A 12,930-nucleotide genomic window follows, 5' to 3' on the forward strand; every position below is an offset into this window, starting at 1 on the left:
CAAAAATGAACAATGATGTAAGAAAACAAAACTATTCCCACCAGGTAATGATGCCAAACTGACTTCCTAGAGGTGGGACTAATGTATGTTAAAAAAAAAAAAAAGGCAATCAATAGAAAAAGAAAAAGAGAGGGGAAAAAGTTGTCTCCTTTCTGGAAAAGCTGTTGTATTCAAGAAGTGTAATAGAGTCGCCCTTCAACTGGATTATTTACAGAATTATCAGGAAGATATTGAGGGGAAGTATAGAGAGATTTTCTTTAAACATTTTTTTACCTTTGATTGCTAAGACGTGGGAAACTCATTCATTCATCTTTCCACCCACCCCTTCTTCAAGGAGCCTCTAAGCTCTGCATGGTCTGGGTCTTATTTAACTTCATCTCCCAAACTTCTTTTCCTTACTCTTACTCTCTCTAGTTACTGATCCTTGAACCTGCCAGTCTTGTTCCCACATCATGGTTTTTCATAACTCACAATTATTTTAGTTTGGAATGTTTTTATCCTAAATTTCTCCAAGGCATTCTCTTTTTTTCAGGCCCTTGCTCAAGCATCACTGTCTCAAAGCCTTCCCTAACCACCCTATTTCAAATTGCAAACACAGACATACACTCTGACTGTGTTTCCAAAGAAGGTCATGGCAATCTCTTCCATCTCATATGCTCTTTTGCAACGTGATCTTGCCATTTTTCATCAAGAAGTGGAATGTGGGGCTTTCTTTCCCTTCTCCTTGAATCTGAACTGGCCCACGGCATGTTTTGACCTATGGAATGTGGCTGAAGTGACACACTGAACTGCATCTTGGTCACCTTTATAACTATCCCCAAGGCTCACAAAAATCCACTTTTAGCAGGCTTTCAACATAGATTTGTCAAGAAAAGAAAACTAGTATCTGAAATTATGGGTTAGGGTCTCTAATAAAATTCATCCATACTAATGTACTTACCAGGGCAATAACATAAAATACCTGTTCAATACATGTTATATCAAAGCATCCTCTCTTCTTAAAAGCTCTATTTTCCAATTAGGTTTTGCTGGATATACAAAGGCATTTAAAATATCTCTTCTAAAATCTGTATTTCTCAAAGATTTCTATGTGGGCAGTCATATTGTCTACAAGTCATGACATTTTGTTCATTCATTTTTAATCTTTCTACTTCTATTTTCTTTTTCTTTTCTTATTGCAATGGGAGGGTCCCCAGGTTGGTATTCAATAGAAGTGGTACAAGATGCAATTTTTTTCTTGACTTGAATTTAAAAGAAATACTTCTAATTTTATTTTTAAGATTTATTGTATTTATTTATGCATACAAGAGCTGGGGTACATGCCAGAGCGGGGTGAGAGGATTCACCAGAGAGAGTGGGGAGTAGAACAGGCAGATAGACTGAAGTACACTGCTGGGGGGAGCACCAGGCAAGTCAGGAGAGGGCTGCTATGCCATGTGGGTCAGCTCCCTGGCCAGCTGGGGATCGAACTTGTGCTGCAGAAGCTGCGGATAGCTTCACAGTGCTGTGCTTAACCTCCTGCACCACCAGAGAGGCCCTGAGAGTTATCCTTGAGGGTTCCCTTTACCTGCTACTTCCCAATCCCTCATTAATCCCCTGATGTAGTTCATAATTCTTCATAGTCAGCCTCTATTGTTCATATTACTGTGTGGTTGCTGTCTCCTGATTGAACCTAACCTAACTCTGGGACCTCCAACCAGATCTTGTGCAGAGAGCAAGCTTCCTCACCCCTTCTCTGGGGGCTGGTAGAGTTACTGAGTCCCCTTCCACAGCCTGCAAAAACCTTCAAGATCTGACTAAATGAAATATTTCACTCTTCACACAGGGCCAGGGTTCTGTCTCAACAGTCCCTTCTGTGGGGAATACATCTGAGTGACCCTCCGGTTGCAGTGTGGAGAACACAAGTCCACTGTTCTGACTGTGAACAGATCCTCTGTTTCAGGCTCTGAAAAAACATACTGGATTCAGGGCCTCCCTGGTGGCACAGGGGATAAAGACAGCACTATCAAGCTATGGCCAGCCGCGGCAGCATGAGTTCGATTCCCTGGCTGGCCAGGGAGGTGACATGGTGCAGCAGACCTCTCCTGTCTCGCCCGCTGCTCCCCTCAGCAGTGTATTTCAGTCAGTCTGCCTGTTTTGCTCCCCACTCTGTCTCTGGTGAGTCCTCTCATGCTCTACATCTCTGACCTGTACCCTATTCTTGTATGCATAAATAAATCTTTAAAAAAAAATACTGAATTCGCCATATTTGTGAAATGGAGAAGGTTCTGCACTATCCATTCCTCTGTGGACAGAAGTGGGTTCTGAACTTTGTCTCTATGCCACAAAGGCTGAGTCTCCTAAATATGTTAATCTCTTGGTTTTAGGCAAGAGTGAGTCCTCTTTTGCCTCTGAAGTCCCACTCTGCTGGATGTTTTAGAATGTACTGTGGGTAGATACCAAGAGAGGGGGATCAAGGGTGACAGAGGAAGACTGCAGTGCCCCCTCAAATTACCGTTAGTCCTCCCTCTTTGCCTCTTAAAAGGTCACATAACCCTTTCCTTTCTCCATGTCTGCATGCCTAAACCTGGGAATTGAGACCCCTTGCCACTGTCCCTGCCTCTCTTACCAAGAGATCACTCCTACTCTAAGTCCCTGCAGGATCAGCCTCCCCAGAAATGTTCAGAGCAGGCTTTTTCCAACATGCGTCATCTTGGTATGTGTTGCTAAGGTTAACCGAGGCCCTGAGGTTCAAGAGAAAGTGCTTCCATTACCTTAAAGAATGAAGAGTACGCAGGTTTAGGGTAATCTCCAGAAATAATCTTTTTATCGGAGCAACCTATCTTAAGGCAGGGCGCACAACCAGAAGCAGGATTTGTCATATTCAGTCATTCCTTCCTTGTGATGTGAGATTCCACACCCACCCACCCCTTGATGCCCCAGGCCCCTACGCCATTCCTTCACTCAGGACATACACTTTCAGGTTGTCATATTTACTCTAGAATTTAGAGCCATGTAAATTCTGCACATGTTGTAATTAAATTTGGTATTTTTTCTCCTGATAATTTGCCTGATGTTACTTTGTTTGCTTGAGTAGCCCCACAAGAACACAGAGGGGTAGGGGTACGTTCCCCTGTGCCCTGACACCCCTGTCTCTCCTAGTATGGGTATAGGCTCAAGTGATGTTTGGGAGTAGCTTCATGTGAGGCTGTGTTTATATGTGGCACTTCTGGAAGTGTCTCTGAGATACAAAACCCCCAACTGTCAGGGAATAAAGTATCTTTGTCTTAGACTTGATGTAAATATAATACATGAGCAAAGGCATGGACTGTTCATGGTGATGTCAGGGCTCAGTCATTATCAGGAGAAAAACTCTAGACCACGTTGTTGGGGATGTGAGAGAAAGGACAGCAAATAAAGAAGCAAAAAGCTTAAAAAGTGTAGTCTGGCTGCACTCCTGTGTTCACTGCAGCACCGTGCACTCTAGTCAAGGCATGGAAACCACCTAAATGTCCAAGGACAGATGAGTGGATTCAGAAGATGAGGCATATAGACCCAATGGAATACTACACAGTCACAGAAAATGACAAAACCTTGCCACTGGCGACAACATGGAAGGGAATAATGGTAAGTGAAGTAAGTCAGAAGAAGAATGACAAGTATCAAATGATTTCATATGTAGAATATAAAAAAAGCCACAAGAACAAACTTTTACAAACCAAAATAACCCAACACATATGACTTAGAACTGAGGCTATCAGGGGAGCACAGGGGTGAGGAAGATGGAGGATCATGGGTGCCTCGGTGGTGGGTGGGGTGGTGACATGCACCTGAAGAGCTATGAACCTCCACCTCTGAATACTATACAGTGATGAAAACCAACATTACCTCAATCCAAAAAATAATACAATTAAAAAAATAAAATTAGTCTGGCTGTGTGCAGCAAAGCTATCCACACGCTTCCATTTGACCTCAATTTCCATCTCACACCATAACTGTTCTGCAGATCATAAAAGATGCTGCACCAGCTCTGCTCGAAGTGCTCCCTGATGAGAACCAGAATTAGCCCCCTCACCCCACTGCCACGGAACACCCCACTAACCCCTGCGCACCACGGAACAGTCCACTCACCACCAACGCCCTCTGGTGCCACAGGAAGGAACTGCAGTTCTCAGGATCCCCCTGCGACCCCCAATACAAACCCCAGGGCTTCATAAAATGTCCCAAATTGAGGTCATTTGAAGGCAGAATTTTTCCCTCAGTTCAGCTCTGTCCCGGCGGTTACCCCAGAAAAGTAAAAGATGCGGGCACAATTCACGCATGTCTGCCAGGCCTGCTGTGATTAGACTTGGTGTTTGAAGAGTAGACGAGCGCCAAGACCATGTTTACCAATTTCGCATATCTCTGTCCTCTCTGCACTCAGCCACTGTTCCTCTGAGTGTAGTTAGTCCGGTGCCTTTGCAAACCAAATGAAGTAAAGACGTCTTAACCTCTTCAAGACCAGAGTTATTAGCAGTCACAGAGTGAATGCCAACCAAACACAGCTAGTCTGTTTGGGGAGTGAGGCCTTGCCTCCTATTTTTCTCCTCGATTCTTTCACTTTTTTTGTTAAAGATTTATTTATTTATGCATACAAGAGCTGGGGCACAGGCCAGAGATGCGGGGGTGAGAGGATTCACCAGAGACAGAGCGGGGAACAGAGCAGGCAGACTGAGTGAAATACACAGCTGAGGGGAGCAGCGGGCGAGGCAGGAGAGGTCTGCCGTGCCTTGTGGGTAGCTTCCTGGCTGGCCAGGGAATCGAACTTGTGCTGCAGAGGCTGTGGATTGCTTCATAGTGCAGTACTTAACCCCTTGCGCCACCAGGAAGGCCCTGATTCTTTCACTTTTAGAAATAACTAGAACAGGTGACATGATTCTCAGCCTCGTCATCACCAGTCATTTAAATAATTCAAGCATTCTGTGGACATGGACTTTGCAGTCACCCAGAGCATGGCCGCCTCCCCTCCCCGCACACACATCCCCTCCTGAGTTGGAATGTCAGTCTCATTTTTCATTTCATTCAAAGTGACAGAAGAAGAAGAAAAAGATACTCTGAGGCCTAATCAGGTACTGTACCGGTGTTCTGAGGGATGGAAAAAAACCCTCAAATTACTTCAGGGGGTTTGTCAGCTCTATTGTCAGCATAGTCAAGTGGCCCTACAGAAAGGAGCCAGGAGCGCTAAGAGAAAATAGCAGAATTCTAATCTGCTTTTTAAAGGCCCTTGGGCCCAAGTATAGCAATTCAGATATCCCTGTTTGAAAGCAGCAGGGCAGATTTGTTAGAAGACAAAAGCTCCAATTAGTATTTTCCACACCCTTTCACAATTTTCTCTACTGCTTTTGGCTCTGAAACCCTTTATGCCGGAGCCTTTGTGCTGGCAAGAGGCGGGTGGAAGGGCATGGCGGGCCTGGGCGGGAGCTGGTGCTTGAAAAGAGGGCCCTTGGCCCGGGTGCCCGCGTTCTCCCGCCGAAGTCAAGTAGGCAGAGGGAGTGCGGGCACCAGACCCCCAGACGCGGGCGGCAAGGCTGGCAGGGGTCCTACCTGCGTGCACTGAGACGCGCGCCTGGCGAATGACCACCTGCGGGGCGATGGGCGTCGCGGGCCGGAGCCGGTGCAGGCCTCTGGCCACCTGCAGGAGCGGGCCCGATGCGTCGAGGCCATACAGGAACCGGTCAGTCACGAAGACAATGGCTGCGGCCGTGGCGCAGTCCCCAGCCAGGATGGAGGCCCTCAGGGATGCCTGCGGGAACATCCAGGAAACACGATGAGTGGAGGGGAAAGAAGCAGTTCTGGAAGCAAGTTTAGTCCTGCAGGTGTTTTTACTAAAGCAGGAACAAGACCCAGAGCTAGGAGAAGCCCTATACTCTGTTGGCTAACTGAACCCCAAGATAAAGAAGATGGAGAGGAACCCCAATGTGGGATAAAGCAGTATTTGATGCCTTCTCTTCCCCATTATATTTTGAACAGTATACAGAAGATAAATGCACATGTCCTGTAAGCAGGGCCGCCTGGTGGCCCAGCGGGTTGAGCGCTGTGCTGTGAAGCTGTCCGCAGCCTCTGCAGAGCAGGTTCGATTCCAGTCGGTGGTGAGATACCCACATGGCGCGGCAGACCTCTCCTGTCGCGCCTGCTGCTCCCCTCAGCAGTGGCTTCCGTCCATCTGCCTGTTCTGTTCCCCGCTCTGTCTCTGATGAATCCTCTCACCCTCCTGCACCTCTGGCCTGTACCCCAGTTCTTGCATAAATAAATAAATCTTAAAAAAAAATTTAAAAAAATAAAAAATTCAAGTAACACTGAGAGAAATGAGAAGTGCCCCTAGTTACCGTCTTCCTTCTCCCCCTCCTCCATTTTATTCCTACTGTTCTTGACAATGGCTTCCTAGAGGTCCTTCTAGATTCTTCTACCTTTTTATGGATTGTTAGATTCCTTGTCTTCCCTCTCCTCCTGGCTTTCTCCTTTCCCCTCCCTCTCTCTTCTTCTCTTTCCTCTTCCCTTCCACCCCCCTTCTCCCTTCCACCTCCCCTCACTCTATCTTTTTTTTTTTTAATAGAGGCATGCTTTATTTATTTATCTGTTTGTTTGTTTGTTTGTTTTGTTTATACATGCACTGGGCACAGTCAGAAGCGCGGGAGGGTGAGAGAATTCACCAGAGCCAGAGCGGGGAGCAGAGCAGGCAGAAGGACCGAAGTACACTGCTGAGGGGAGCAGCGGGCGGCAGGAGAGGTCTGCACGCCTGGTGGGACCCTCCTCCGGTGGCCGGGGAGCAGCCGGGGATCGAACCGGCGCCGCAGAGGCCGCGGGCAGCTTCGCAACCCAGCGCTCAACCGCTGCGCCACCGGGGAGGCCCCCCTCACTCTTTCTTAAATGAGATTACACTAGACATTGTTCTGCTGTGTGGTTCTCTCCATCATCATAACATCTAGGGGAGCTCTTCAAACCAATTCATGACACCCCACCTCATTTACTGCCTGCATTGCAAATGAGGAAGAAATACAGAATTTATTATTTTTAAAAAAAATTTTTATTTATTTTTAAAATTTTTTTTAAAGATTTATTTATGCAAGAATCAGGGTACAGGCCACATGCGCTGGAGGGTGAGAGGATTCGCCAGAGACAGAGCAGGGAACAGAACAGGCAGAATGACCTAAGGCACAGCTGAGGGGAGCAGTGGGAGAGACAGGAGAGGTCTGCCGTGCCATGTGGGTAGCTCCCTGGCCGGTCGGGATCAAACCCGCGCTGCAGAGGCTGCGGACAGCTTCACAAAGCTGAGCTCAACCTGCTGCACCACTGGGGAGGCCCAATACAGAATTTAAGCCAACCCTGTGAATTTTATTTATATGATCGTGTTGAGTGATGACTAAGAGAAAGAAAGAAGAAAACAGGTCTGAATCGAAAGTGTAACAAAGAATGAGAAATAGAGCTAAATGGGGCAAGCTGTTATGGGAAGATATTATTTTTTGGTCTCTATATACTCAAGACATTCAGAGTCACGCAGCTAATAGCATGGATGACTTTGCCACTCAATAGCACTCTTTCCAGCTGCTAAACTAAATCCAGCTGTTTTTCCGGTCACACTCACACACATCGGGAGTCTGGAAAGCCTTGTAAGCAATGCCCATTTTTCTACGAGGTTACCATGCAAAGCACTGCCTTCTTCATCCCATAACCTTAAGGACTAACATTTACTGGGCAACGCTAGGTGCCAGGTACAGTGCTAAGTGCTTGCCGGGCATTTATTTATGCAGGTCTCACAACAGTCTTCAGAGGCTGATTCCATTACTGCCATCCCCACTTTATAAATAGAAACCCCGAGATTCAGAGCTTAAATAACCTGCCCCAGATCACATGACCTGTTGATTCAGAACTGAGATGTGAAGACAGAAAGTCTGGGTCAGATCCCGCATGCTCAAGCCCCATGTCGGGAGGCCTTATCTACAGCAGGAAAACTGGAGATGATGGCTATCAATGATCAGATACCCACAGGTATGTCAGGAAGTCCCACATACGCAGCCAGTGTTCTTGGAGCTGCGGTTCTTAGCCTAGAGCGGGGAGAGGATGCACTCATCTGGGGAGAGAGCTAGCTCAGCTTTTCAAAATCTGCCTGGAACAGTTCTTCTAGAATTTTAATTGGATACCTGCATATGCCTAAGTAAAACTGACCTAAATTGTTACATTTGACCCATTCTAGAATTCTAGCTATGATACTTATTCACATGATTCAATTTCTAGCTCTGTGTGTGTGTGTGTGTGTGAGAGAGAGAGAGAGAGAGAGAGAGAGATGATCTTCAGCACTGCATATAGAACATAATTTTATATTTACAGGCGTTCATCACCAAATGATGACTAACTAGGACAATAATCCTTCTCTTCTCAAAGTGATGCTGTCTTAACATGGGAAGGTTTTTAACTATCACAGTGTTAATTAAGTCTAGAAATGATAATTTGCACTTGGATTTATCCCTTTGTTCTCAGTCTGTGACGGTTCAAGTTATGATTGAGAAGTCATTTTTTTTTAAGGGGTGGATTATTTCTTCTCTCCTCTTGATCTTTCCTGCCAGTAAAGGGAGTTCAATCAGCACTTCTAGCCACTCTCCACCGCTTGCCTGCTGTGTCTACTCAAGGAGCTGGAGGGACTTGCCAGTGACCACACTGGTGAATCCGGGAAGCAGAAGGTGGGCATGTATGGTTTAGCTCTTCTCTTTTCTCTTGGAACAAGCTGTCTACAGGGAACAGATTTTTCTCTTCTAGATCCTAAGACTTATCTAGAAAACTAACTATTCCGTTTTGCCCAGAGATTCCTGTACCTGAATGAAGTCAATAAAATTCTGGGTTTCATCTACCAGAAACCCTCCAACCCCTGCCAATTACGCTGATATGAACTTAGAGTTTCCAACTTAGCCTTAACCAAAATTAAAGATAATATTTAATCTCTTGTCTGATTAACAATCGATTATTGCCTGTGCTCACAACAATCTTAAGAGGCCAAAATCCGTTTCTACAGGAAAGTGGGTCCACAGTCCCAGCCTCTGAAGCTGCCATGTATTTTGACCCCTCTCCCTACCCCATCACCACATTCAAGACTAACCCAGGAATACCCATCTGGTACCTGACCTCATGACCCTGTGGCCTGACTTGCACAAGAGGACCTTATTCATCTGAACTAAGAAACATAGAAAGGACTTGCAGGTTGGTGCTGGATGGAAAGAGGCAGGAAGGAGAGCAGAGCCAGGCTAATACCAGAGTGCGGATCCCAGAATGATGACTCAGTACAAAGCCACCAGTTCATGAGCGCCATTTTTAATTATAGATCCCTTTATTGCCCCAGGTATATCTTCCTAACAACATATATTCCCATTTTATGAGGTTATGTGACTGAGTCTTCTCGTCAAAAAAGAACAAAATAAAAATGCTAACACTGAAATGCTCAAAAGCTCTATGGAGATGGGCCAACTAAACCATCAGTCTGAAAACTATGAGTTTTCAAGTGAGAACAATTCAGTCATCTGTCATTCATAGAATGCAGATTGATTGAAAAGATGGAAAAGAAAACGCATGCTTCTACGTGGGCCTCATTCTGCTTAATAAGGCCAATCTCAGATCAAGATTCCCTCTTCTGCTAGGTGCACATACAGCCAGTGTTTTGTTTGCACCCCCTGCAGTTACCTGCAGAAAATGCAACTTTAGGCACTGCCAGGCTCCCCCAAATTTTAGGTTGGAAAGAGCAACCCTATTCTTGCCACCCTCTCCTGGCACAAAGAGAGGTGAGTCCCAGTATTTATGGTTGCACCGAGGTACAGGCTTAATGTTCATTTTTCTCTCCCTTCTCCTAGGGAACCCCCTTCCATTTGGGGGTGACCACAGTACCCTCTTGGCACAGCAACATTCAGGGGCATCCACTGTGGAGGTTCTTCACCTCTCCTTCCTGATAACAATGGTCTCCACCGGAGAGGCACCATCTAGTTTATGAAAAACATCATACACAGGGCTTCCCTGGTGGCGCAAGGGGTTAAGCACAGAACTATGAAGTTATCTGCAGCCTCTGCAGCATGAGTTCGATCCCCGGCTGGCCAGGGAGCTACCCACTTGGCACAGCAGACCTCTCCTGACTCGCCTGCTGCTCCCCTCAGCAGTGTATTTCAGTTAGTCTGCCTGTTCTGTTCCCGGCTCTGTCTCTGGTGAATCCTCTCACTCCCCGCACCTCTGGCCTGTACCCCAGCTCTTGTATGCATAAATGAATAAAACTTAAAAAAAAAAACATTCGCATACACACAATCTCACTTCCATTTGTATTAACTATAAAATCTAAGGGAAGGATACCGAGGGGGAAGAGTTAAGAGTATTTCCAAAGCCACGGAGTCATAAGGGTCAGGGGCAGGCAGATCAGGTACAAACCATACCACATAAAATTGACCATCTTCACCATTTTTAAATGTAGAACTTTTTCATCTTGAAAATCTGAAACCTTGTATCCATTCAACTCTGGGTCCCTACCCCTCAGTCCCTGGTAACTACCATTTCATTTGTTTCTATGAATTTGGCTGTTCTAGGTATGCCATATAAGTGTTGGTCTGTTTGTGACTAGCTTACTTTACTCAGTGTAATGTCCTCAAGGCTCACCCATGTCACAGCAGGTGACAGAATTTCTTTTCTTTTTAAAGTACTACTCTAAGGTCTTCTATATACTATAATTAGTTTATTGTTTTATCTGTTGTTAGACTTTGGGGTGCTGTAATCTCTTAACTGTTGTGAATAATGCTGCTATGGACATGTGGGTGCAAATGTCTCTTTGAGACCCTGCCTTTAATTCTTTCGGATACACACCTAGAAGTGGGATTGCTGGATCATACTACATTCAATTTTTTGTGCAACCGCCATATCACTTTCCACAGAGATTGCACCCCCAATCCCACTAACAGTGCCCACGCTTCTCTACATCCTCAGCCAACACTTGAGAACCCAAGCCTCTTGAGGGTCCCCTTTTCTTCTGCTTCCCAGCTCTGGTGTGATCAAGCAGTGCCTAATCTGGGCACAGGAAGCTCTATCTCTGGAGCTAGGATGAAACTCACCACTCAGTGAGTCTAAATAGCATCTTGAAGGAACCCATATCCTTTCTTATGATAAGAAAATTCTAAAATTCTCCCCCCCCCAAAAAAAACCCAAACCCAACTGAAAAGATTGTTTTTATTATATGTTTTTAAAAGAAGAGAAGAAACACTTTCCAGGAGATGGCCTTTAACTTCAGTATTCTGAGATTCCCTGGTGAATGTTGAGGCCATGAGAGCAACTGCTGATTTGAGGACCAGCTGGGGGTATGGCAGTGCCCCCTCACACAGAGCTGCAAGATACTTTGCATGTCCAGGGGACCCTCTGGGAGACAGTCTTCGCAAGTTAAAAAGGTGCAGTACCTGGAGTCTGGGGGCCACGTGGCTTGAATTCACAAAACAAAGCACCAGGAGGAGGGAGCTGCATGAGGCTGTCAGTCTGGGGGTCAGGAAAGAGCCTCGCGAAGGAACCACTGGCAAAGGTCTCATGCAGCTTGTGTTCTGAGCAGCTGGAATGGGCCAGCCTGACATTTCTAGGGCGAGTGTGAAGCAATCAGGAGTAAGACAGCCACGGCCACTCCGTAAGTTTAGAGGCAAGCTTGCAACGGATCAAAGTGCTGCCTAACTTGGCCAGATCTTAGAACAAAGGTCAACAATTACAGGCACACAGAATATCCACCACATAGAAGGTAACAATGACAGTGTATGACATTCGGTCAAGGTTTCCAGGTATGTACTGCGTGAAGTCTGTATTGCAGAGAAAAATAAGTCAGTAGAAACTGACCCCCAAATGATCATTATATCATTATAGAAACCATATTTTGCAAACGCAAGAAGGTAGAGAAAAATTTAGTGGGGTTTGAAATGGGAGATACACACACAAGTGGAATGTTTACGAATCACACTTCTAGAGTTCTAGAAAGACTATATGAAGCGAAACCCTAATACTTGAGTTTGTCTCCTGTCTCTCCCACTTACTGGTCAGGCCGAGTCACTTAGCTTCTCTGAGTCTGAGTCTCCATAACCTCCCCTGGGAAATGTGGATGCTGTCGACTTACAGTGCTGTTTCAAGATTAGAGGAAATTGGGTCAAACGGTCAGTGCAGGGCCTGGCACACTATGGGAGCCGAATAAGTGACCAGGAACACTGCAGGGGAAACAGGAGACACGTCTGTTAAAGGACAAGCCTCCCCAAGGTGTCCAGAACAGGCCTTCACTTTGGTGTATGGATTATTCCCAGCTGAGGTCAGTCAAGGCCTTGCAGGTTCAGGAAAAACTTACACCGCTCCCTTAGCTAACTACAAGAATGAAGGGGATGGGGCGGGGGGTCTTAGCAAGATTTAGGATTTCTAAATATCCTTCCTATCGGAAAAACTTCTCCATATGGTAGGACTACAGGCCAACTTCTCTCTCTCTCTCTTGAGTCACTGACTCTCATCATGGGAGGCTCCTTCTCTCTCCTCTTTGAGAGCTCAAGATAAATACCCTCATTTTGCCTCATTTACTTTAGAATTTATATCCCTGTAGATTCTCCCAGGTTTGAACTTGTTCTTGTCTACTAAGCTGTCTAATCTTGATTTGATGATTCAACCAGCCGGAGAAGCACCCAGCGGGGCAGGAGAATATTTCCTGTCCCCGCCTCCAGCAGGCCATGCCCTCCCCACTCCTCTGACAAAATAACAACAAGCACAGGCAGACTCCCAAACTAAATGCCAGGGGGATTTCAGCAGAGTGAACAGGACACAATAATTCATGCATATAACATCAGGCTCATCTCAGAAAACGGCTAAACTTCTCATTTCTTCCCACGTCTCCCCTTTTCCAACTTGAAGAGGGACACTAGGGGGGGCTGAGAAAGAACAAGGAAA

General features: G+C 45.9%; 1 protein-coding gene across 1 annotated transcript in view; it reads right to left on the reverse strand.

Annotated features, from left to right (window-relative positions):
* ALPK1 (alpha kinase 1) overlaps positions 1-12,930 on the reverse strand; it is a 98,548-nt gene that overhangs the window by 19,881 nt on the left and 65,737 nt on the right. Inside the window, exon 5 of the mRNA XM_054694558.1 lies at positions 5,563-5,761. Coding sequence (XP_054550533.1) covers positions 5,563-5,761 — 199 coding nt within the window. The remainder of the gene's footprint in view (positions 1-5,562; positions 5,762-12,930) is intronic.

This window comes from Talpa occidentalis, unplaced genomic scaffold (genome assembly GCF_014898055.3).
Source record: "Talpa occidentalis isolate TD23 unplaced genomic scaffold, MPIMG_talOcc4v2.1 talOcc4.13, whole genome shotgun sequence".
Lineage (NCBI taxonomy): Eukaryota > Metazoa > Chordata > Mammalia > Eulipotyphla > Talpidae > Talpa > Talpa occidentalis.